The sequence below is a fragment of the Barbus barbus genome (genome assembly GCF_936440315.1).
Source record: "Barbus barbus genome assembly, chromosome: 16".
NCBI lineage: Eukaryota > Metazoa > Chordata > Actinopteri > Cypriniformes > Cyprinidae > Barbus > Barbus barbus.
Window position 1 is genome coordinate 14,523,273 of NC_136744.1, and position 26,719 is coordinate 14,549,991.

Consider the following 26,719-nt stretch of genomic DNA (forward strand, 5'->3'; position numbering starts at 1 on the left):
GAAGAAATTTCAATATTTCCATTTTAGACAGAAATGGTGATAGTGCTGACAGAATTGCCTGTACATCCCTTGTGAAAAGTAATTGTCGCTGATCCTAACTGATAATTCTGTTGTTTCTGCTTCAGTTGTTTGCTCTTTTCTCCTCGTACAATCATGCAGATGTTTTTGTATTCATGTATGTTTTTTGTTTCTTTTCATGTACTTGAGTTTGCCTTTTAAATATAGTATAAAAATATTGTTCACAAAAAGAAAATTACAAGGTCAAAAAAGAAACATGAATGGATTAAAACATTCACAGTAAGATCAATAATATGCATTCAGAAAATGTATAGGGTGAATTTTCATTTCATGTTGACTTTTAAATATATTATCCAAAACCATCTTAATATGCAGACTTGCAGAGATGACTATAGTAAGTCAAGGTTTCCCTCAAGCACAAAACTATCACCATATGGCATTATTTTGTGATTAGTTCTCCTCCAAAAAAGTAGTCCTTCAGATTATACATAATAATGGGAACGCTGTTCACAGCAGGCGATTTAAAGTTCGACAGCAGTTGTCTCGAAGCCGTTTATTATTGTAGAAGGCGGTGTATTTGTTTGACAATCTGTGCTTTAATGGCTGTAGTGGTGCTGTATTAAAGGGGAGGAATTTGGAGACACAACTTCTGAGTGTTTACCATGCTGACAGTCTAACAACATGCTAAAGCATAACATCCTGTCAGTATGCTCGGATCTCTCAGAGAAGATTTAAAAATACTAAAGCATGTAAAAAATTAAAGCTAAAACAAAAACTAGATGACCTCACTAATCAAATGATCAGTTGATGGACATCTAGTCAGCCTTCCTAAGTGAAAGAATTTGCTGTACCTCTGAATGCTAGGAAAGCTTGCAGACTTGTTTTGCTCAGGTAATTAATGAATCCTCTCTGGGGGCAGTCATCCTTTGACCTTGACCTGAAGTTAACAATTCTGCCTTTCCACAACACCAGGACTTGATCACACCGCTGATATACACTGAGTGAACACAATCCATCTCAGACTTATTGAGCAGAGAGAGGAAGCCAACAGGCTTGGCTCTTTTAGCTTAGCTCATGCCAAGTTAGTAGTGAGTCTGTCCTTTTCTTTTATGCTGAGAAGTTTCAACTTCTTTTTGCTGCTGCTCCCCATGTGCTTTATTAATGTGCTGCAGATAAAAGACTCCCTGCCTAACTGATTGAATCAAAAGTAGGATTGTCCGTTCTGCCTGTGTATTTCTAAGGCATTACTGGTGTCGTCGCTGAAGCACCAGCAGGCATGGAAAATAAACAGTTTTGATCATTATGAGATTATGATATAGATTATCAAGACCATTTGACTACAGTAATCCTTGTTCAAAAAGACTCCATGTTTCTGTCACCACAAACCTGTATTATTGTCTGTCTTCTGTACTGTCTGTACTATTCCATACAATAAAGCATACAGTTATCAGATGTGAAGATTGTCAACTTACCTTGAATTGTGAACTATGGTGAACCATACCTTTAATTGTCTTGTATGTCTTTTGACTTTTGCATATTGCTGTATAACAGAATAGCTGATAAAGCTGTGAATTATAAACAAAACTTGTCTGTGAAATGGTACGCAAACATGTGATGCTAGTGGCTATTGTAACAACCACAACCACAGTGTGTTTATCTGACTAGATCTTTGTTTGCTCATCAGTAGAAAAAGATGTCAGAAATGCATCACAATCCTTTACAATGAATTTCATCAGTTTCACCAAGCTGCGTGTCTTGGTGTGTGTGGAGCCGTGTTGAACGCTGACTGCACCCAGTCCTGCAACATGCAACAGCTGCAGCCAATATGACGCAGGGATTGTATTTGATCAGAGAGGACTTGCTCCCATAAACATACACACACTGAAAAAGCGAGATGGCCAGTAGATTTTGGTGTGTATGTGTGAATTTCTTTACATATATCTGCATCAATATAAGTCAAAATGGGAATTATTACAGAGAGTGAGTGTTTTGTCACTATTATAAATTGTTTGTTTGTTCACAGTCTTTGTTTGACATCATCCAGTTATTTTCAAGTGGACCATAGGCCTCAAGAGCACACAAACTGTTTGACGTTTCCATTATCTGTAGAAAAAGTGCTACGCACACCTCCTGAGACAGATTGAATGATAGAGAGAAGTGGAGGAAAGCATATGGGCCGAAAGAGAGCTCAATTAGGTGGAAAGAGAAGTCAGGTGAGTGTTACCATGGTGGCTAGAGAGGATATAATAAACGTTTGTGTACACAGACAGGTGCTCGTCCACGTCCCCCTGCAGTCGTCAGTGTAAGTAAAGCTCTGTGCGGTGGATTAGTAGTATGATGGCGAGGGATCAGATGTCCCCGCCAAAGCAACTTAAGCTGTTTGTAAAAGTGACACGGACCCTATGGCCTCTGTTTGTGGGAATGTGTGCTACCTGGAGGACATCAGGCTGGCTCGCTGTCTTGTATTTGCAGGAATTTGATTGGATGGGCAGGCCAACAGAAAAACCAAACTGAGCTGCTTTCCTGCATTATTGGACTGTCTGTCTCACTGAAGTTAATTTTATTTGCTCCCTGACTGTTTGGCTCACATCGTGCTTGTGTGGACGTCACTTGTGTCGAACCAGTGATAAAGTGTCATAGAGGAATGGACTTAATTAAAACACACACACAGACAAGATTTTCCTTTTTTCTTTCATTCTTTCTTATATATTCACACACATCTCTCTAACATGCACACACACACACTCCTTTCCCCTCAGGCTTTGCTGCTGTTGGAGGGCCTGTTTTGTTCTGAATCCACTGCATTAATAAGAGGCGACTGGATCTGGTTCCAGGTAAAAGCGGTTTCCCTCTCACTGTCGCTTCCAGCAATGTCACCCTGTCCAAATCACTCTGTTTATCCCAGAGAAAGAACCGTCTCGCACCCATTCCTGCCCTCAATGACATCAGATCTTTTAAAACATAATTCAAAATATAAGAACAATAAATGTTTTTCAGCCTTTTGATCAATATTCTTGATATATCTTGATATTTATAGTGTTTGGCATTTGAAACCGCTTGAAAGGGAGATTTCATTTTTTATTTTTTAAATATGACAAACATTGTTCAAGTAAAATATATAGTATCAAATGGTCAAGGCATGTTTCAGGTTTCTCTATATTTAATCACAAGGAAGGAGCAGGAAGAGTGAACGATAATAAGCTAAATTTACCTACCACATATTTTTAATTTTGTGTCTGGGTTGAGTGTGATAGGTCACTGTTGAGAGAGAACTTGCTGCGTCATAGCTGGACTGGATATCTGAGAGAGAATTGAAGTACTGTAGTCCATTAGTTCAATATTAATCAGCCAATATTTGGTCATTTATATTTGCTTCTGCCAGTGTCCATTTGGCCAATTGACAGAAGTGGTTTGTCAGGATTCAGCCTATAGAGTCAGTTCCAGAATTATCCAACAACAATGCATATTTGTGTTGTCATCAAATGGAATCTTTGATCTCAGGATCAGTCATTCTGTCATGACAACTTTCAGAAAGTTTAGCAAGGTAATGTTGTGTAGCATTTGGACCAATCAGACACACAACTATTTGTTATATTTAACAAATAATCTCTAATGCCCCCCTAACCCAACCAAAGGGCCAACTCTGAGGGTCTGTGGACTCTTCCCCCGAAATGCATCTAATGGCGCTTTTCCACTGCATGGTACGGCACGGTACGGTTCAATACAGATCACTTTTGGGGGGTTTTCCACTGGGTACAGTACCTGGTACCTGGTACTTTTTTAGTACCACCTCGGCCGAGGTTCCAAGCGAGCCGTACCGTTACTAAAACGTGGAGTGTAAACCCTGCTGATCACTGATTAGCCGGAGAAAATCGTCACCGCCTGCATCATTTGAACTTGCGGCACGAGACACAACAGACCCGCTAGATTTAAATCAGCACAGCCAGAAAGGATCGAACGCAACTGTTGTGAATGAGCGCATCTTTCTTTTAACAACCAAAGAATGGCTGTTTCGTTGTCGGTTGAGGAAGTACAGACTGTCCACTGGTTGATAGCCGAGGAGTGGATCCAGTGAGAGCGTGATGGAGTGACGCGGAATTAAAATGTTTTTCAGGAGTCACGGCAGTAGAGGCGGCGCAACTATAACGACACGTGAATAATCCCACCCACTCTAAAGCGGTACTAAACTGCAGTGTAAATTCAAACCAAGCCGAACTGAGCCGTTCCGTGCCGTTCTGAACCGTGCCGAGCCGAGTCGTACCACGCAGTGGAAAAGCGCCATATCACCTCAGAAAGACAGAACAGGCCTCTGGTGCCATGGCAACCGATCTGATAACACTTGTTTTATTGCTCAAAGTAATGCGGGCAGACCAACTCACTTCATTTCCCCTTAGGAAAGAGACATTATCCCATAAAAATGGACTCTTCTCTAATTCATAGAAAAACCTTTCTTAGAATGAACACGCATAGCTTGTGTATATTATTACTGTTTTTGTGTATTGTATACTGTTTTATGCATGCTTATGATAGATCACTAGTTAATATCATTCTCTATCAATTCGCCTTCGGATGATCTAATTGAGAATGAATATTACATGTTGATACCTATGCAACATATTAGTGTCCTAAGAATCTGTAGTAGTTTGTGCATCAACCCATGCGAATTACCATGTTCAGAGACAGAGTCGTAAAACTTTCCCTCCAAAAATTCAGGACACCATTGGCTCTTTGACACCCCAGAGGTGTGACCTCCTATAGCAGATAAAGCTCTCACATCAGTGACACCCGTGCGGTCTGCGGTTCTGTTAGATCCTAAGAGGATGCGGAGGATGTGAGCTAGAACTCTTCTGGACCCTTAAGTTTTTGTGCTAGGCCTTGCGGCCTTGACTTTCCTTTCAACCAAGGATCCTCGGATCTCAGCAGATCTCTTTCTTAGCTCTTTTTCCCTTTCTACCTGGGAAGAAACTCCCAATTACCACCGAGCCAGAATAACATCTTTTGGAGTTCATCACCCTTCAAACCCGGAAGAACTTGAAGAACTCCAACACCACCAAACCTTCAAACCATCAGAACTTTCATCCGAGACTGCATCCGGACACTCGTTCAACGACCAAAGGCATTGCAAGCATCGTACATTTAACTAAACAAAACAGAGGTTTAGTATAAACTATAGACCCCATTATAAATGGCGCTGATGGCGCTTTATTCAGTTGGTTAACTGACTCTTTTCATAGCTTCATTCTCTGGTTTCCTGATGGTTTCATCCATCAACTCTCATTTGCCCTTTCCCCATGTATGAGTGATTGTATGTTTGTTTGTTAGACTAGTTTACATTAGTGTTTAGTTAATAAAAGTTGTGTGCACAAATTGCATGAGTTTCTGGTTCTACCTTGCAAAGTAAATGTCGCTTTACGATTTTGACCCTCACTACATGCTCTAATGCTCTCACTACATGCTCTAATGCATTAATAGGAAAGTATTCTCTGTGGCCAAGGAAATACCTTTTCTTGGAGTTGATTTTAACTTGCACTGAATGTTCGCTGGATGGACAGATCAGTTGAAAGCAATTTAATTCTGCTACAGTTATTACTGTCAGCCGATATAAATATTGTAATTAATCATAATTAATTGTAATTATTTATATACAATTCCCTTTTGAGCTATAATTTGCTACAGTTGGCAATGTTAATGTGTTTGGTCTGCTATGCTGCTACTGCCAGTACATCGACATACATGCTGCTGTGAGCATGTAGGAATACTGCTGCTACTCATATAATATAAATTAAATAATATATATGTATATAACATACATGCAATTACCCGGTAGCAAATCTATACAAGTGGAGCTGGGGAAGGTGAAGGGTTTTTTGTGATAATCAGGTGGTTGGTGGTTCAAACACCTGTTATCATACCTTCAAGTAAGACACTTAACTCTAGATTGTTCCAGAGACATTCTCACTGTAAAAAGGGTACAGTACGTACCTTCGAAGAAAAAAAACAAAAACAGTCTGCTAAATCACCACCAGAGACCTAGATATCTGCACTTATGAATCACTGCTGCAGGAACATTATGAATAGAATGGAATAGAAACTGCTAAAGAGAATTTACATTTCATGAAGGAAATGTCAGTTCTTGCAAGACAGCAAAACCATAGTAAACAAGAACATCAGAAAGGGGGCAGGACTGGCCAGATCGGGGCAGGACATGTCAAAGAGATGGGCATGGTTGTGACAAATGAGTCAAGTTGATGATGAAACTCGACCATGTTGTGTCTGTCGTCACATAAAAAGAACTGACGAACAGAAAAGGAAAACGGGAGATCGAGGCGACAGTGAATTAACTTTGACTGCATTAGCCCATGATTTGTAAACAGTGAGGACACTAAGGTCAGCGCTGATGAGCCAACAGAGGATGAAAAAATAAAGCAAGCGGACAGAACGAGTACAAAGGCCACAACAAGGGCACATCTCTGGGGTGCTGAGGAGAGGAGCGCTGAAATGATTATTAGAGAGGAGAACGAGCAAAAAGGAAAAAGCTTTCCAAAATTAAATCAGCAGTTGTTGTCATTGTACTAAAGCAATTTAAAATATTATATGAAATATACACTAAATGCAGAAAAAGGTCATGTTGTGAAATTACAGCAATTTAAAATAAATGATTTCTAATATTTTATTTTTTTTAAATATAATTTAGTCCCTGTGATGACAAAACCGAATTTTCAGCAGCCATTAATCAAGTCATTACTCATTATTCTGATTTGGTACTGATCAATGTTGAAAACAGTTGTTGTGCTAAATATTTTTGTGAAACCTGTGATAAAACAGCATTTCTATGAAATAACATTATTAATGGCATTTAAAAACCGCATGTATATGAAATAGAACATTATAAATGGCATTACTGTCACTTTTAATCAGTTTAATGCATGCTTGCTGAATAAAAATGTTCATTTCTTAAAAAAAAATTCTTCCTGACTCCAAACTTTTGAATGCCATTGTATTTACTTTTAAATTGACTGCTTAGATTGACACTTAAATATATATTTTTTTCTTCCTATCAGTACAACAAACCAATCATAATTTATATTATGATCAGTGACCAGATCAGCGATCACTGTCTTAAGAAATCGTTGTTTAAAAGATTCTGTATACATGAAAAATAGGCCAAAATATTTTGATGCGTAATTGTGCATGCCCCCTGTTTATGAGTAAGCTGTATGTGTAACTTAAAGTTTAATATGTATGTCTCGATTGACCAAGGGGTTAGATGTATGTAGATCACCACGGCTAGGATAAATCCAACTATTGGAAATATGCCCGCAGCTCGCGTGCTGGGAGAAGAGACCTGATCCTGCCCCAGATGCCATGCGCTTATGTCACAGAGTCTTCCCTGGAGCATCCGACATTTTCTCCTGAGATTCACCTGCTGAGAGTTTACCTCGCACAATCCCTGCTTCTTTGTACTCTCAGATTCAATCTTTAACGTCACTTGAGGCCTTTCATCTATCCTGACGCTGATCTGAAAAGAATGCGAGCACAATGACGTCCGCCCATTGCCTCTAGTGGCTAAATAACTGCCTCTGCATGTGTCTCTCTCATCAGAGCTCTATGCACTGCACAAAAGCTCACCTTTTAGTTCATGCAGGAGCATTTGTAACCATCTGGGCCATGATAACCTGTGGAACTGAGTCTGTAATATCTAGTCCTTCTACCTTTCCAGTCCATCTCGGAGTAACTATCTATTCAGAGTCTGGGCTTTATAATGAGTGCTGATACATACGGTATCGTGTCTCGTGTCCTGTGACGTGAAAGGATCTGTGAGAACAGCTTGTGCACATTTGCTCAATGTGTTTTTCAGTGGTGTAGGACTCAACTAAATGAAATTGAGCCATTTAATTTTTTGCTGTCTTGCATCCGTTTACAAACTTACAGCTTTGCATGGCACCCATTAAAACACAATGCAGTGGTGGTACCGTGGTGATGGTACTATTTTAATTTAGATGCATACAATGGGGTAAATATTTAAGGAACCATTTGCATGCTTGTCTTGAATTGTAACTGTAAAAGAAGTAAGGCATGAGGCAGCAGGTTTCCTTCCTCTTTTGCACTCTTTCACCTAATTCTACATGTGTTTTTCTCTGCACTGTGAGCTTGACCACAGAGATTTACACCTTCACATGGGTGCATTTGAGGTGATTGGCCCATGATGCATCTGTTCGTATTAGTGCTGTTTAAGTGTCATCATTGTATTGACTTGCCTACAGAAGTTATTTTGCTGTAGCCAATAATAGACAAGAAATAAAATAATTGATTTGACATTTTTATTGTTTAAGGAACTTGGAAAGAACACCTGCAAACATTCATAAAGAGCTCTAGCAGTGCTTTAAAAACTAATCTATATTTATGGTATATTATAAAATGCACTATTCTGATTGGATGAGCTATGTTGCTGTCATAAAAGCGGATCTGTTATAACAGTTCAAGATTAATGTATGTGATTCTTCATTGCCTGGCAAGCATAAACAGGCTACAGTTAGTCCAATGAACTATGAATAATTCTGACTGTACTGTTCAAAAGTTTTGGGTCAGTAAGAAATGAATGCTTTTGTTCAGTATGGATGCATTAAATTGCATTAATTCTGTTCTTTAAAGTTTCTATTCATCAAAGAATCTTGAAAAATGTGTCAACATTTCCACAAAAATATTAAGCAAAATATGTTGTCCACGCAGTATTAGTACAGTATAGCAGTAGTAAAACAGTAATATTTCACAATATTATACTATATAATATTATAGAACACTATTATAATATTATATTGAATTAAAAAAATATATATTTTACCAATATCACATTTATAATAAATATTAGTGTACAACTAAGTGCAGACTTGCTAAGACTTATTTAAAAAAAAAAGCCAAATCTTACCAATCCCACACTTTTGAACAGCAGTGTTATTAAACAATCTAAGTAATGAGCACTTTTTTATATTTAATATTTATTGCAAAATTACAAAAATAATTGTTTTAAATTGTATTTAGTCATCTCCATTGACCATTTTTGAAAAAGGAAATGTATACTTTTTTGTAATGTATTTGTGTTATGGAAAGTTCCTGCCATCTGTTGGTTCTTTTGTTTGTGCGTGCGTGCGTGTTTTTGTGACGTATATGAGGACACAAATTTGTATAATGACATGGGTATGACATAGGTAATACAAGGAGAAGGTGACTTATGAGGACATTCTCAGTGTCCCCAAATTTCAAAAGGCTTATAAATAATACAGAATTAGTTTTTTTGAGAAGGTCAAAATGCACAAAGTTTCGTGTAAGGGGGGTAGGTTTAAGTGTATGGTTGGTGAAGGGCGATAGAAAATATGGTTTGTACAGTATAAAAACATTACGCCTATGGAATGTCTCCATAATTCACAAAAACAAACTTGTGTGTGTGTTTTAAATACAGTTGCTGATCTGTAATCAGTTCATAATATCCTGTCAATGGTCATTATGAGATAAAAGTTTTATGCTGATCCAATCTCAGGACACTTATACACCTGTTAATGTTTCATTTACCGTTTATATCAGTCAGTTTATCGCTACTGCTTTCTGAATCTCTCTCTTTCTCTCTCTGAGAGTCCATGACATCACGGACCCGACCACACAGTGAGAAAGCAGCACTTAGTCCAATTGGATTTTAGAGATGGTCACTGAACAACACATCATTTATTTATCTCTTCAGTAATGGGATGAAAAGAAAGAAAACGAGAGAGCGCACAAAAGGAGGAGCATGCCACTCAAAGCCATTTCTCTTTCTAGAAGCCTTTATCGTTTGCATCAGATCCCAGCTATCAGTGGATTTGTGTTTATTCCACTTCAAACTTGATTTATAATGCAGTGGATGAACTGCATGCGGAAGGTGCAGCAAATGATAAAAACAAGAAGTTTTATAACACGTACTCAAAGTGTTTCGTTTATGTATGTGTGTGTGTTTTCTCAGCAGTCATTGCATGCCAATAGTCGTTGTACGGCCGTCTCTCACGCTCAGATTAACCGTTCTGCAGGGAGCCGTGGCAAAGCTGAATATTAAATGTCCTGCATTAATTCTGTTAGGTAATAAAAGCATCTGCTGCCGTAAACCGTACGTACACACACATCACTCACAGCAGACACCGTTCAGTCTTTCAGAGGGATGTTTATTTGATCACACTTCTCAGAAAAGCTTTAAGCCACCAGTGATCCTGCACCCACATCATGAAAACATTTCAAGTCTGAAACCTGTGTGTGTGTGTGTGTGTGTGTGTGTGTTCGTTCATGAGAAGTAACGTGAAAGCTAAGGCTGTTTGACTGCTAGTATAGTGCATTGGTGATGGTTTTTTATGGTTTGATACTTCAAGATTGAGGCTAATGTCATTTCTGAGAATCATGCTTTGGGGCTGTCAGAAGGATTGAATGATTTCTGGGTAGAAGATACACATGCATTCACAAATTCGTCCCATAGAGGTTGTGGCTGGACCTTATGAAGGCCTGTGAAAGGAACATAATAACACACATACATAACGCCCTCAGACATTCATACTTTCTTCATCTTTTATTATATTTTGTCATATTTTCTTTAGTGTGAGGTCTGGCTCATTTCTGATGAGTAGCACACACTTGGCACAGTGTGATCTTGGACTGAGGATATGTTATGTGTAAGAGCAGTGTGTGTTTATGTGAGACTGATCTGACCCAGCAGGAGTGCCTGCATTGAGTTCATGATTTGAATTCCTATTAGCAGATCCCTGCTGCTGCAGATGGCTGTGTGTTCGAGTCCACGTGTGCATTCTTTTTAACTAGGGTGTTGTCTGGCGTCATGTAGACAACTCTAGTTAAGATGCTTGACTTTTTTTTCTTTTGTCAATCGCTCTCTTGATTAAGCATACATGGCACCAGAAACCAACAGCCCTGCAGCTGGCCTGCATTAAAAGCCCTGCCTTTTCTCTATCCTAAATGGTTGCGTGTAACATTATTATTTATGGAAGGAGAATAACTATGTATTTATATTATGAATTTACGCTGCTGAAGCAGTTTGTGTGTGTCCGTTTGACTTCCCTCTCATAAAGCTCTCTAAAGGTTTCCCAATGAGGCTATGACCTTGTATCCTTTTAGAGATCGATGCTCATTATTCCAGGATGAGTAGTTATATTAATCTCAGCCTCTTGCTTTATAGAGTGGACATCTTTACTTCATACCCATTACATGTACACACAGTCATTAACTGCTGTCATTACTATGCTAAGTATAGGGCAGTAGGCTTGATATTGATTATATGTCACTGAACGGTTGCATTGGCCAAATTACAGGTCCTGTTTACACCTGGGATTCATATCTGTCTCAGGGTTATTTGATCACATCGCTCTTTTCCATGTAATAAAGTGAAAAGAGGCTGTCAAGCTCCAAAATGAGCCAAAAGCACTATAAACACATCATGAAAGTGATCCATATGGCTTGTGCACTCAATTCAAGTCTGCTGAAGCTGAACAATAGCTTTGTGTGAAAAAACATTATACTATAGTTCAAAAATTTGGGGGTCAGGAAGATTGTTTTTTTTTGTAAGAAATTGACAGAAAAGTGACAGTAAAAACATTTATCATGTTACAAAAGATTTCTGTTTCAAATTACTGCTGTACTTTTGAGTCCTGACAAAAGTATCATGGTTCTTGAGGAACAAATCAGCACATTAGAATGATTTCTGAAGAATCATGTGGCACTGAAGACTGGAGTAATAGCTGCTGAAATTTCAGCATCTTAATAAGAATAAATTGTTTTAAATTATATTCAAATAAAAACACTTTTAAATTGTAATAGTATTTCAAATTATTATTTTTTAACTGTATTTGTGATCAAACAAATTTCTTTCAAAAACAAAAAAATATTTTACAGACCCCAAACTTTTGAGGGTTAATGTATGCCGTTCTTCACTGATAATGTTTGTGTTTTGACTTGTGGAGGTGCAGTGGTTAAATGTGCTTGACTGTTCTTTCTGTGTTTGATCCTCAGATCATCAGAAGCTAGAAAGAGAGGCCCGGATCTGCCGCCTGCTCAAACATCCCAACATTGGTGAGTCTCAACAACTTGTGCTCAATATACTCATGCAGGGAGTGCAGATTTGAGTCCAGCATGCAACATGCCTGTTCTCCCTTCAATAATTAAGAACAATAGTGTGTGTGTCTGTACACAGTGAGACATACTGTACAAACATGCTAGTCACAGTCAACCCAAGATTATTTGCATGGCATGAGAAAGGATGTGGCTGACAAGACAGATCACACAGACAAAATCTCCACCTCATGCAAAATCATGGAAATAGCACAGGCTTCATCCCTTCAGGCTCCCTTGTGTGTGTGAGAACAACACGGTGCTGTGGAAGACAGTAAAATGTAAGTGGCTAAGATGTTTCAGGATGGTGATATTGGGCACTGAGGGTAATGAGATAATCACCAGGTGCAAAAAAAGTAAGTATTTGTGAAGTAAACATTATGAAGTATTTGGGGATTTTGAAGGCTTGAAGGAAAACAACAGGATTAAAACAAATGATTGGTACTGTTCAAGAAAATCTCCTTTAACTGTTTAAATGACACATACCACAAGCTAATTTAACAGGGATAACTCACCCAGAAGTGGCAAGTTGTCAGCATTTACTTTCCCTCACAAAATGAACTGACAGACACAATGTTCAAACTGCTCCTTTCCATACAATAGTGATTTACTGTAAACGGAAAGGCTCCAAAAAAGGCAGAGATACAACATATGACTATATGGCCATTCCAAATCTGCATACTATAGCTTTATTGGAGGAACAATCTAAAATTCAAGTTATAGTTTATTGATAATCACTCCCTACACTCTAAAAAATGCTGGGTTAAATACAACCCAGCACTGGGTAAAATATGGACGAACCCAGCGATTGGGTTGTTCAGACCCACCGGTTGGGTTACTCCCCAGAAGGTTGGGTTAAACGTTTAACCCAACTGTTGGTTGAAAACAACCCAGCATATGTTCTGTCCAGTATTTAACCAGTACTGGGTTGTATTTAATCCAGCATTTTTTAGAGTGTAGTAGCCACAATTATTCATTATTGTGACAATCACCTGTGGTGTTTGGTATCAGTGACATCTAACCTCCAACAAACACATCTAAAACGACATGAATAAATACAGCTGTTAGTCAAATATAGTTCTTTGTGATACTTTTAAAGTTGTTTTTTCATTCTTGGCAGCATAAATCATCTGTTTCTTGTACTGCAAACAGACTTCTTCTTGACATCTCCTTTTTTGTAGCCTTGTTTTTCTTCTTTCTAGGAAGTGCTTGTCCTTTCCCACCCTCATACTTTCTTGTCTCTCCTCCCTCACTTTTTTTCTTTCTCGTGTATTCCCTCCATTCCATTCCCAGCGGCCTAAATCTGTCTTTTGTACCTTTAATTGTCTAGCCATCTTGAACGACCCTTTCTTCCTCTTTCTTTTTCTCTCTCTCTCTCTCTCTCTCTCTCTCTCTCTCTCTCTCTCTCTCTCTCTCTCTCTCTCTCTTTCTCTCTCTCAGGTTGTCATGTTTTCTGCATGGACTGCCAATAAACTCCTAACAAAAAGAGCAATCAAGTGTGTGTATGAGAGAGAGAGCATTCTTAAGGAGCACATTGCCTATGGCGACAAAGACTCAAGCTAACACACTTGTTCTTTTCCTCTCCTTTTGTCTTGGGCATAGACTTACACAACACATAAAGGGTAACTTACTGCCTTTGTACAGGTTATCAATAGTGGGGTTTGTTATCAGCAAACCCTCTTTCTAAAACCAGCAGATATGAACACTTGACTGCCGTTGGCCCACAGACGCACAACAAGAGCAGATAGAATGACATAAGCCAGTCACACACACATAACCTACATGCATCTACATACATTCTTCATGCTATCTCACCCAGAGCTATGTCTTCAGGCATACACTTTTGGTGTGACAATATGTTAGAAAGGAACAATGCATCCCTGTGGAGCTTTTCAGTAGAGTGTGAAAACCCACACCCAGCACTGGTGTTTTTTGGCAGAGTTTCTTTTTCCGCTAAGCAAAAAAACTTCTCCTACCAATAAAATAAAAGATTTTGATTTATGTGTCCGATACTGGCATTCGAAAAAGATGTTGAGCTGTTTAATATCACTGGTAACCAGGGAACATGAAAACCTACTAATAAACACAAACTTTATATTGGTCAGTCAGAGACTTCTTTCCTTATGGTTAGTTCTGTGTAGGGTTGTAACAATACAGATCAAGATAAGTGATCAAAGATGCAAAATAAAGTAGGTTTTCAGTTCTGTAAAAGCAGTATAAAATACAAGTGAATGTTTTTTTTTTTGGGGGGGGGGGTATAAAGGGCACTGCTGTTCACAAAGGCTGCATTTATTTGATTAAACAATACAATAAAAACTGTGATTTATTTTTTTATTGTTTTACAGTATTCGTTTGAAATAGAAATCTTTATACAGAATACATTAGCATTAAGTGTTTTTACTCTCACTTTTGAGCATTTTAATACTGATCAAACTGCTGAACAAAAGTAGAGGTTGACCGATTGATCGGCCGATTTTTGGCATTTTTTTATTAATCTGCATTGGTCGATTGTGCTGCAAATTAGGCCGATTAATATACAGGCGCGTCTGCAAGCAACACGTGATGCTGCCTCGTGCGGCAAGCAGATTGCCATTCCACTGGCACAACGGATAACCCTGTGATGTCCCCCTCTGCCTGCTAACTTTTTGAAGAGAGAACCTGGTAGAGCTGTGCAATTAATCGAAATCGAATCGCAATCACGATTTGAGACGTTGCGATTTGCTAATCGCAAAACCTGCGATGTGGACGCGATATTACTCTGATCCAGATCATATGCACGACTGCCAGCCTTGAGTGACAGTCTTACTAACCAACAGAGTGAGCGCAGTCTTACTAGCCAACTGCGTAAACACCCACCATTTAAAAAGGGTCAGATCGAAAGTTAGGCAAATTAAAACTAAAGAAATATATATGTTTTCTTTAGTTTTAATTTGCCTAACTTTCGATCTGACCCTTTTTAAACGGTGGGTGTTTACGCAATATATATAGGCTACTGCATGTTCGGCCAAAAAAATCGGCATCATATATCGGCCATCGGCTGCCCTGATTTCTAAATATCGGCATCGGCCAGAGAAAAACCCATATCGGTCGACCTCTAAACAAAAGTATTAATTTCTTTAAAAAAAAACTTTTGAACGGTATTGTGTATTCACAGCTACATTACTGCAAAACACACATATTCTTGCAACACGGACACGGTTAGTATTATTGCTTTTTCCCATTTTAGTGCTATACCAGTAAAGTCTAGCACTACTTCGTCAAAAACATTAGGGCAACAAGTTCAGAGAGTATCATCTTCATGAGAGTACAACACAAATCAGCTCTATCCACACCTCTCTCAGGCCAAGCTTTTAAAATCACTCTCCATTAAAACACTGTTCACAGCACCTTCAGTCTGAATTGTGTTAAAACACAGTCGTCTTGTCAGAACGCGTGTGTTTGTGTCAGCGCTGCGGGTGATCCTGGGTGGATGTGGAGATAATATAATTCTGCTTTGCCCTTTCTGCCCTCTTCTAACACAGCCACCTCCCTCACATAGCTGAGATTAATGCACGCTGTCATTTACATGGACCCACACACAATGAGAGCGAGCCGGGGGTCTCTTAATGGCAGCATGTGTGAGATCTGGCAGGTGCACTGTTTCAAATCTGTAACTACCGATGACAAATTCATTACCTTCAATCAAGATAACAAATGTTCCTTGCCTTACTTGCAATGCCATCGCTCCCTCGGAAATGCAAAGACTAGAGTTCCTTCTCTTAGACAAATTATGTTAGCTGTGATTCTTTTTAATTTAAAGTGGGCATGAATATTTTCATAGCCCGGCCTTATTGTGCAAAATTTATAATTTTTCCAAAGATAAAAATATTTGTCTTAATATTGCCATCTAATATGATTTGTTGCATGTATCCTTCACAGAGGAAAGAATTGCTTTAAAAAAATCAATATGATGGGCAAACCATGAATATTAACTTCATTCAGTGCTAAAATAGTTCAGAGTAATTAAAATGTTATTTAATTTTTCTTTTTTTGGGGGGGGGGGGGGGGGTGTTAATTAAAAAAGTTAAATATTTAAAAATATTAATAATGTAATTAGGAACAAAATGTGAAATACTTTTGCTCATTATTTGTTTCCATTACATGTTTCTAAACCAAGGGATGGGGTCCACTATACAGCAAACTTCAAACGGGGCCTATGAATGTTTCAAATGGGTCAGTTATGAGGTTCATTTCAGCTAGGATGCTGCCTTAGAAGGCATTAGGCAGCAAGGTTGGGATTTGAAATAGAGCTAATGAGGATGACTTCATGGGCAGGTCAAGAAAAGGATAAAAGCCCCTTCTGTTCATCCTGCTTATGTTGTTTCTCTGTCTTACCTCATTCTCTCTTTCTGTTTTCCCTCAACAGTGCGTCTCCATGACAGTATCTCAGAAGAAGGCTTTCATTACCTGGTCTTTGACCTGTAAGTATCGGAGTCAGACACTGTGATCTTCCATCTTACTTCTGTGTAAAACAGGATTGACGCCTGTGTACTCACTTTCCACTTCCTTTCAGCCTTGTTTGGCAGTAATTAACTGTTAATTACAGGAAAATGTAATTGAAGTATGACGATTTAACTTTATTCTCTAGCCAGTAGGCTCATTTCTCTGTACCATAAAAAGCCTAGAATTTTCTTTATTTTTGAACTCCTTTGCTTAAGTTATGTTGATGTCATGTTAAACAATTATCAGTGTTGTTGAGATGTAGACTCCTCTGTGTAACTGCAGTGTGTGTGAGAGCAAGGCATACATGTAAGTGTACGTGTGTGTAGATTGTGACTGTATGGCCCTCTCTCAGGGCTCTTGTATCTTTAAGACAGATAGCGCTTGCCCAACACTCAAGTGCCGGCCCGTGGTGATAAAACTCTCCATTAGCCACATACTCCTCTACAGGCCTTTTGCTCTTTATAGTTTATAGCTGAATGGAACCACTGTGGGTTCTCCACACTTGAGCTGTTGATAAAGCCTGTATTTTCTTGTATTTTTTTTTGTAGTGTGACTGGTGGAGAATTGTTTGAAGACATTGTCGCAAGAGAATATTACAGTGAAGCAGATGCAAGGTAAGATTAAAAATTCACCTAAAATCATATCAGTGTTTAGTTGTCACTTATATAATATACACCACTGTGGGTCATTTTGGGGTTACTGAGGCAGAAAGAAATTAAATTTATACTTCTATTCAGCCAGAATGCATTAAATTGATCAAAAGTGACAGTAAAGACATTTGTGTGTTTCAAAGAACACACAGTATCACAATTTCCACAAAACTATATTAAGCAGCCCAACTGTTTTCAACGTTGACAATAATAAGAAATGTTTCTTGAGCACAAAATCAGCATATTAAAATTTGTATAAATCATGTAATATATATTTGTGGATTTTTAATGTAAATACTATGGTACATCAATCTCATAGGTTTTTCTTTATTTAAAGTACCATGATAATACTTCCTGCAGCCATCACTGTATCGCTTTTGTAAGGCCTCAAAAAGAAAAATTATTCTGTCTCTAACACTGCCCTTTGCTCCCAGACAGCGAGACAATCATTAAATGCCAGGGTTACGCAACTAATTATTAAACATGATATTTTTATTTCAAATAATGTCAAGCTATGTAAATACTCTCAGTGCTTTAATGGGGATGGTAGCTGGCCTGAAATGTGGTGTTATTTTTAACCTGCTGTCGGGATAGGCATCCCTTTAAATTAAAGCTGACTGACTGCACTTCAGTCCATTTCCACTTCATATTCAGCACTAAGCCGGAACAACAAAATTAGTGTCACTTTGCAATTACTTTTGGAAGCCACTCTCCAGACTTACAACATAAAGGCTGCTTCTGAGAGTTTGCATCAAGGGAGAACAGAGAGTTTTTACTGGAAAGTGCATCCGTAATGGGATGGAATGGAATGCAGTCCACAGATTTTGCCAAATTTGGACGCAAGAAATGTCTTCCTCGCCATCCTTCCTCAAGAGAGCTGTAGGGAATATCTAATGGGGCGCTTTCTTTACTCGACCGCCGTTGCTTGTCTTTCTGCAAGCTCTCTCTTTAAACCGAATTATTCAGAAATGTGTTATTTTTCAAGTATTCTACCAAACAAACACAAAAAACCTTCAGAGAGATGTCATCCCCACCCAACTCGCGCTCTGTCCTCAGGTCATGACCTTTTGAACAGGTTTCAGAGCTCCGTAATGAGCTGCTCCACTCGCTGCATTTATAAGCATTCCTGCTCCACCGGTGCTTGTTATTTCTGTCCCCTCACAGTCTATGGAAAGACCTCTACAGTGCAAGTCTGTCAGAGCAACAAATGCACGTCTGTGTAGTATTGGTAGGACATATATATATACACTATTGTTCAAAAGTATAGCGTTGGTAATATTTTTGTCTCTTGTTCTCACCGAGGCTGCATTTATTTGATCACAAATACAGTAAAACAGTAATATTGTGTAATATTATTAAAATTTTAAAAGTTACTGTTTCTGTTTTAAATGAACACACACACATTCAGCTTCAGGAAATTTGTTTTGGATGTCATGGTAAATGTATTTTCTTTCCCATCCTGGAAAGCTTCTCTGGCAGCTTTGAGAACCACAAAACTAAACAGAGTTTTTATCTGTTTGTGCAAAGCTCAGTCTGTCTGCACAGGCCAGATTCTGCAGCTGGATTTCTTGCACCCAGTCTTCTATCTGGAGTTAGATCCTTGTACTAATGCCTGGGTTTCTCTCCCTAATCCAACCCTCTTTTCCTCGCCCCTGCTTTCTGTTTCTCCCTGTCTCTGTTTCTCAGTCATTGCATCAATCAGATCCTGGAAAGCGTCAGCCACATCCACCAGCATGACATTGTGCACAGGGACCTCAAGGTGAGTCATGCCGTCACTGTGGCAACGTGCCAATACCAACATCCCAACCCTCCTCCTCTTGGCAACTCTGTGGCGTCATTTGCACACACTCAGAATCGTGCTTGCAACATTAAACGCTGTGTGAACACCGAAGAACATGTATGCTTTTTGATTGTGCTATTTCTTTCTCTTGACGTCAGAGCTTGGCCGGTTGGCTGTGGCCAATCCTGAGGGGTCATTTGATGACAAGCACAATGCAGAAAACAAACAAAGGAGCATTTAACGGATGATGGAGAGATTTGTTTTTTAAATGCCATCATTCAATCTGAAGCTCATATTGGATTGAAATTAAATTACTGTTTCCTTTTCGCTCGTCAGACTTTACAATGATTTTCCTTTGTAGCTCCACATATCACTTCCTAATAGATGATATAGTAGAGTCTGTTTAAAAGGTGAAATTGTGTGTGTGTGTGTTGTGTGCAAGTGTTTTTTTTTTTCCTTACAATAATAACTGATGAAATACATAATAGATCAGTGGCATGTGGTGGACAAAAATGTGTCGAACCCCAAACCATTGCTTTCCATATTAGTTCACCTCTTTAAAAGTAAAGGCAGACAGAGGAGTACTGCAGGCAGGCCGGTTGCTATGGAAACCTGTGTGATGTCATGTTGACTGCAGAGTCATGGCATGATGGTGAGCGTGTCTGGTGGGGAGTCATTTTACCTTCTCTAATTCATCGGGGGAAAGAGACAGAACTGTTGAAAACAGAGAGACAAGGAGGAAAAGTAAATCTTACAACAGTCGCAGGAATAGCCGAGTAGGAGCTAGACAGAGAAAGAGTGTTTAGGAGGAAAGAGAGAGACAGTCCTTCCCTAGGGTTGCAGGACAGGGGCACTGGGGGGGACAGATGGGCTGGTTTTGATTGAAGGTGTAAGAATGAAGTTCACTGTGTTGTTATTAACTAAAATTAAAACTATTAAAAAATTATTTTCAGTAATTGAAATAAGCCTGAAATAAAATAAAACCTAATTAATAATTACTAAATTATATTGTAGTATATACAGTAAATGATACTAACATAACATAATACTAAAATGAATGTGCCTATTAAATTAAGTAAAAAAAAAATCTTAATGACTTGCAGTTTGTTTAATTGTTGGTACTGTTTGTTGATATATGATGCTTAGGATGTGATGCCTAGCATTTTGTAGGGTTTTTATTTCACAAAATAAATTCAAAACAGTTTTAAAACATTTGAGTGCATCTCAGTATGGTGTATCTGCTGCATGAGTTACCAATCCTGTTTTGGATTGGCTTATGAATATTAGTTAACATCACTGGCCAGTTCAGGAATGTGATTTAGCTATTTCAGCATCCCCTGATTAATATTCATACAATAAGTCATGATATGACGTCACAGAAAGTCTGTTGTGCCCGTCCCACTATAAACGTGTTGGGGCAGTTGTTGCAGCATGACTCTGCAGTGTCCAGGTCAGGGCTGTGCCTGCAGCATTCAGAGGCAGTGGGGTGTGCAGGACAGCGGAGCAAGAGAGCAGCTCACTCCTGCTCTCGTAACATGAGATAACAAGCCCCTCCTCTCTGTCTCTTCATGAATTATGCAGTGCTGTCACAGCTATTCATCCGCTTTACACACACACAGCAGTAAGATATAGACACCACATGCAATCTCTCCCTTTTTCTCTCACACATGTTACAAGCATGCGCACATTTCTGTCTCTCTCACTTGATGCACACTGTAGTTCAAGTCCGGATCTCAGTATTCCTGCAATGTGATGATGAAAGACTCTCCTCATAGAACATGCTGGATACGTTTATGTCCTTTTATGCAGATCACAGCTGATTAAACTCTGTATCAGTAGGCTTGATTGTCACCTTTAGCATAATCATGCACAGAATAAATAAGCAGCCGTATGGGATTGAATGCCTGTGCACTTCATGATTCTTATGGCTTGTGCTACTGAATATTTTATTTTCCCTATTTTTATATTTGTATTACCTTTTTTCTGTCATCTAATGCTAATTTAAAGTTAATCTTGAAAAACATTATTAAGTGATGCCTAAATAAACTAAAACAAGCTCTGTTGGTTTTTATTTAATTTAGGTGAAATAGTATAAAATAATGACGCTGTGGTCGTTGTCTGTGAAATTTTTTTTAAGTGAAAATATAAAAATAAAAACTAATCCAAAAATATTAAATTCTACAGTATATTAGTATATAAATAATACTTGTAGCATTCAAAACAAGTTGTCACTTCAGTGGGAATCTGTGCAATTAGGAATTTTGCGTGAGGGTGAAAAATTTCTTACAATCAGATTTTGGAACGGGTTCGAATTTGTCATGCGACTCTGCGTTGACCAGCAGAAAGCTGCTTCTGTATGAGCCGTTTCATACATTACTACACTATTGACAATAGTCAATAGACCTTTTTTGCCTTAACATGGGACAAACACTCTGCATAGAACACTGCAGCTTTGTTTTAATGTTAAAATGACAATATCTCCTCCCTCATTTTATTTATTTCTCACTATTCCTATTTTCTTCTCTCCTACCCTTTTCTCTGTCATGTGTCCTCTTGTAGCCAGAGAACCTGCTGTTGGCCAGTAAGATGAAGGGGGCGGCAGTGAAGTTGGCTGATTTTGGCCTTGCCATCGAGGTGCAGGGAGATCAGCAGGCCTGGTTTGGTAAGACTCCTCTGTTTTTTCTTCAACTCATTGGTAGCTTCATCTCTTTAAAGGATTTGGCTTGAAGCCATTCTAGTATCCTGATGCAAGATTCAATTAAATTCAACAGGCTAAATTAATTTCTCTGGTTTTTCAAACAAATATTCAATGCCCTGAAAATGCATCTGCTCATTTAGATGGCATTGGTGCTCGTAAACTCATTCTGAAAGCTGACTTTCAACCATCAATGACTTTTCTTATTGCTCTGTTTGCTCTCCATGGCATCTGTGGCACTTGTGGGACTAGAGAGCTCTGGAGAGTAGCCAGCTTGTGTTTTTACTCTGTGTTCTTGGGAAATATGGAGTAGTTTTCTCAATGTTTACTGTCCTTTTGGAATCAAGACTACTCACGTGAAACAGGTCAAAAGTCACAGACGACAAAGCTAGTGGACAAATTGGATTAAGCTTGTCCAACACCATGGGAAGTTTTTATATGCTTTTTCACATTGCACAGCCTTACAAGAAAGAGATTTTTTTCCAAAACAAAACTTTTTTATGTTTTAATTTGTTTAATGCAAACTGAAATGTTGTTGCCTTATTTGTTATGCTCAGAATTTGATTGTCATAAAGAGATGGTGTTGAAGATTTTGTCATTTGAAAGCTGTTGATTCTAGATATTAAATGTATGTAATCACATTATGGCCTTACAGGTTTTGCAGGGACCCCTGGATACCTCTCCCCTGAAGTCCTGAGAAAGGACCCTTATGGCAAACCAGTGGATATCTGGGCTTGTGGTAAGATTTTCACCTGTTTTATTTAGTGTCCACATTCCAAGACTCTTTGTTGTAGTCTTATAGTGTTCTATTTTTGTCCAATTTTGTGAATAGTCAGTGTTAAAAAAGACTCGTTAATTTGGAAAAACAGTAGACTAGTACTAGTATGAAGTTACCTGTTTGTGTGTCCTGGGCAGGTGTGATCTTGTATATCCTGTTGGTGGGTTACCCTCCTTTCTGGGACGAGGACCAGCACAAACTGTATCAGCAGATCAAGGCTGGAGCCTATGACGTGAGTAATCACACTCACTGTTTGCCTTAATGAGCTCTCACTGCTTTATAATCTAATGACTGTTTAGATTCAATCAGACATGAACATTTGTTCACATCCACATTACCATTCAAAAGTTTGGAGTCGTTGTTCGAAATAGAAATTTTTTGTTACTATAAAAATGAAAACCTGTAAAAATTAACCTTGGGTCGGCCAGTTGAACTTTCAACTTTCAAAAAACCTACTCCTCGCTCCAGGCAAAATTGTGTTACTCCACTCTTCACTTTGCACTGCTCACATATCTGATGTAATTAAAGGAAGCGTATACAAAACAGGTGTGTCAAACACAAAGGGTGTTTGTTTAAAAAAAGTGCTTGTAACCCACTTTAAGCGGCGCTCAGCTCAACCAGAAAGAGAAAGTGAAAGCCCTTTTATTAGACCTGTCTTTTATTGCCCATCAGCATGTTGACAGAGATGCTCTCATGGCCATCCCCATACAGAGATTTCAGTACCACCACATCGACCCGGAGTGGCAAACCCAGATTGAAGCCTTTGTTAATATTTAATTGGTTGGGAAAGAGAGCAGAGTTACTCAATAATAAATGATGGCAGCCCCCTCCTCTAGAGCTCAGGAGAGGAACATACAACCGAGGAGTCTTCATCATCATCATCTCCTCAAACCCCAAAGGAAAACCAGTTTAGAGTGGGATATTTCCTGTTAATACTATTCTATATAGCTTATATGAGGTTACAACAATCTTGCAAATGGCATAGTGTCATATTTTCGCAGTGACCAGCTGTAGCTCAAAGCTGCTGTTTGTAAACAATCTAGCATGATCAGAGTATGGATTCACACTAATTTGATTTCATTTGTGCTTGCTCCATCCCTTTTAGTCCAGATTGATAGGCTCTCTAAGTGCATTGGAGTATAGTGTATTTGTAGTGTTTGTTGCATAGTGGCATTGTCCATTTGATGGAGTGCTGCGGCGTGGGAGAGATGTGATTACGAAGGCCAGTTTTGGTTTCAGCATTTTCAGCCATCCAGGTGGAAAACACCACTTTTCATCCATCGCTTTAGCTGCTCTGCTTTAATTTTATTAACATCCATTACAGTCCATGGAAGCCATTGATCTGCGTGTTTGTCCATCACTGTATTTTGAGTGCTCTGTTACATACAAAAGCCTGAGACTAGTGAAAATGCTTCTATTTTTCATTGTTTCCTAATATAATACATGTTTTCATTGCAGTTTGTATTATTAGCATCAGCATAAAGTTGATTTAACATTCATGTATTAGTCCCTGGTTTGTCCACCTTTTGCTTTAATGTTGAACTTCATGAACTCAACAAGTTTGTGTAAAACCTGATGATCATGTTCTTCAGCATTATTTATCCAAAGAATGTCTTGAACTTCACTGGTAGAACATGTGACCACCTGTACACATGATCAGTGTCATAAATTTATCTATGATTAGTGACCTAGAAATGTTAAATTCATGTTTATTTCTGTAGAGCTTTTGATAATACATATCATTTTAAGATAGCTATAAAAATGTGTTTAATTAGTTTGATTAAATAATTATTATTATTTTTTTTTTATTGTTTCAAAATCTTTCTTTTGAATTTCCAGGTTTAAATGAAGCAAACCACAGGTTTTCACTGTAGACCTCACTGTATTTCAAGAAAACTCATTCGTCTTATCTTTCTCTTGTCTCTTTATGTCTTAGTTTCCCTCTACAGAGTGGGACACTGTTACCCCAGAGGCCAAAAACCTCATCAACCAGATGTTGACTATCAACCCAGCGAAGAGGATCACGGCTGACCAAGCGCTCAAACATCCGTGGGTCTGCGTAAGTGGACTTAAACCCCAGCACTTTTCATTATATCTCTCAAGGCTGGTTTATATTTTTGTCACTTAGCTTTTCATGATTACATCCAACAACTGACATAATGTCATACAGCTTACACTCCAGTCTGCAATAAAGTAAACATCTGCTTGTCTGTTTGGTTGATGAAAAACTTCAAATGAGACTTTACATGCAATTTGTATTATATTCAATCTGTCATAACGTATATGAATAAGGTTTTGTCCAAAGGACTGATGTCTCTTTCCCACTTAGCAACGCTCCACTGTCGCCTCCATGATGCATCGTCAAGAAACTGTTGAGTGTCTGCGCAAGTTCAATGCCCGCAGAAAGCTAAAGGTCTGATTCATTCATTTCCAGCAGAATAAGGTTAAATATGTTAACATTAGTTTATGCATTTGCTAACATGAGTAAACAAAGTACAGTACTATTGCAGCATTTGTTAATCTAGGTTAATGTTATTTATGCATATACTGATACATTTTTTGCATTTCAAGTGTTTATACATTAAAATTAGTCAGTGTATTATGCACAAACTGTAAATTAATGCTTGAACATTAACCTAAATTAATAAAATGTTATTCATTGTTAGTTTGACACCAAATGCATTCGTTAATGTTAACAAACTCAAACTTATTGTTTAGTATTACCCATTATTAATACTTTATCCAAATGTATGATTGTTTGAAGACTTTGTCCTTACCAGTGTTAATTTTTATTGCAATTCTAGATAAGATACTAAAGTAGCATTTGTGTTTCCTGCAGGGAGCTATTTTGACCACCATGCTGGTGTCCAGGAACTTCTCAGGTGAATGTCTTATTTGCTACAGACATACAAGTGAGACTTGTGCATAAATTGAGGGATTAGTATATTTATGTAGGTTCTTTCAAAACGTTGATTTTGTAATCTGGCCCCACTTTCCTGACTGCGTTGAGGCATTTGGGATTTGCTTTAGGTTGCTTTGTTAGGATACAAATTGGGTAAGTTTTTTTGTGATACCGGAAAGGCTGAGCTTCTGCCTTGAGTCAGCCTCTCCAAAACAACATGCTCTTTTGTCCAATAGTGGGTCGGCAGCACACCACCCCCGCCACCCCCACCACCAGCACAGCTGCACTGGCACAAGAAGGTATGTGAGATGGGGCACTAGGGTGCAGTTGCCCACTTTCAGCCTCAGCATGTGACCAAGGGGAGCCTGCTATACCCTTGCCAACGCACGGGCACTGAAACTCTTCTGAGAGGCCATTCGCTATGCAGAGAATATGTAACACATGCTCCAGGGTTTGGGTTCGTTGGCTAAATTTAGAATATTTCAATTCAAATTTGAGTGAATGCATATCTACTGAGTTCTGAAATTTAAGTGAATTGACACATGCAAAACAAGAATAATTGAAATTTAGTCACTCCCAACCCTGAGACACATTCGTATCTGACTTTTGAGCAAAGTCTAGTAGGATGAAAGAGCCCTTTCCTGTCAGTGGAGACCTTTTCACTGCACTGAATGTGCTGTGAACTTGTCAGAAGTTGCTTTGTGTCATTGTCAGCAGGTTGGGATGGTAAGAAGAGTATCACAAAAAATGTATTATGTCTTCCAAGTGGTGTCTCTCTGGAAACAGAGAGACACTGGAAACATAATGCATTATGGGTTTGCAATTTTGGTGATGGTCCAGGGATGCTCCGGTGGAGGTATTTTCGACCAGAGTCACCTTAAGGAACGGCATCATATTTCAGAGTTGCATTACAGATTTAGTTGCCTTGTTTTATGTTGATGGTTTCTTAAGGTGGCTCGTTCTCCTTGTATACCTCACAGTCCAAAGTCAGGTCGGCTTTTGGTCAACCAACTGCACTGGTATGAAATTGTAGGTAGATGCTGACATGCATTTGTCTGTAGTACCAGTGAATGTCTACACCATGTATGTATTAGCATGCTCTTAAGGGAAAGACTTATTGAGAAGAACCACTGTACTGAAGTCTTCACAGTGGGGATCACTGTGTCATGCTTCAGAAGTACCTTTCAGCATGTGTTGGGGTGTCTTTGTGCATGGAGGACCCGAAACAACAGGATCCACATCCTTTTGTCTTGCTTTTTGTTTATTTCTTAGTTTCTTGCCT

The 26,719-nt window shown here is 38.7% G+C and overlaps 1 protein-coding gene across 23 annotated transcripts in view; it reads left to right on the plus strand.

Annotated features, from left to right (window-relative positions):
- Window positions 1-26,719, plus strand: part of LOC306882620 (calcium/calmodulin-dependent protein kinase type II subunit gamma) — a 56,957-nt gene that overhangs the window by 12,295 nt on the left and 17,943 nt on the right. For 14 of the 23 annotated variants that reach the window (XM_079437384.1, XM_079437375.1, XM_079437385.1 and 11 more), the window contains exons 3-12: window positions 12,052-12,111; window positions 16,556-16,610; window positions 17,181-17,246; window positions 18,969-19,041; window positions 21,622-21,724; window positions 22,413-22,496; window positions 22,673-22,767; window positions 24,472-24,594; window positions 24,865-24,948; window positions 25,375-25,417. In XM_079437384.1, coding sequence (XP_079293510.1) covers window positions 12,052-12,111; window positions 16,556-16,610; window positions 17,181-17,246; window positions 18,969-19,041; window positions 21,622-21,724; window positions 22,413-22,496; window positions 22,673-22,767; window positions 24,472-24,594; window positions 24,865-24,948; window positions 25,375-25,417 — 786 coding nt within the window. Of the gene's footprint in view, window positions 1-12,051; window positions 12,112-16,555; window positions 16,611-17,180; window positions 17,247-18,968; window positions 19,042-21,621; window positions 21,725-22,412; window positions 22,497-22,672; window positions 22,768-24,471; window positions 24,595-24,864; window positions 24,949-25,374; window positions 25,418-25,673; window positions 25,737-26,719 lie in introns of all 23 variants that reach the window. The other 9 variants (XM_079437366.1, XM_079437369.1, XM_079437377.1 and 6 more) reach the window with 1 other exon arrangement.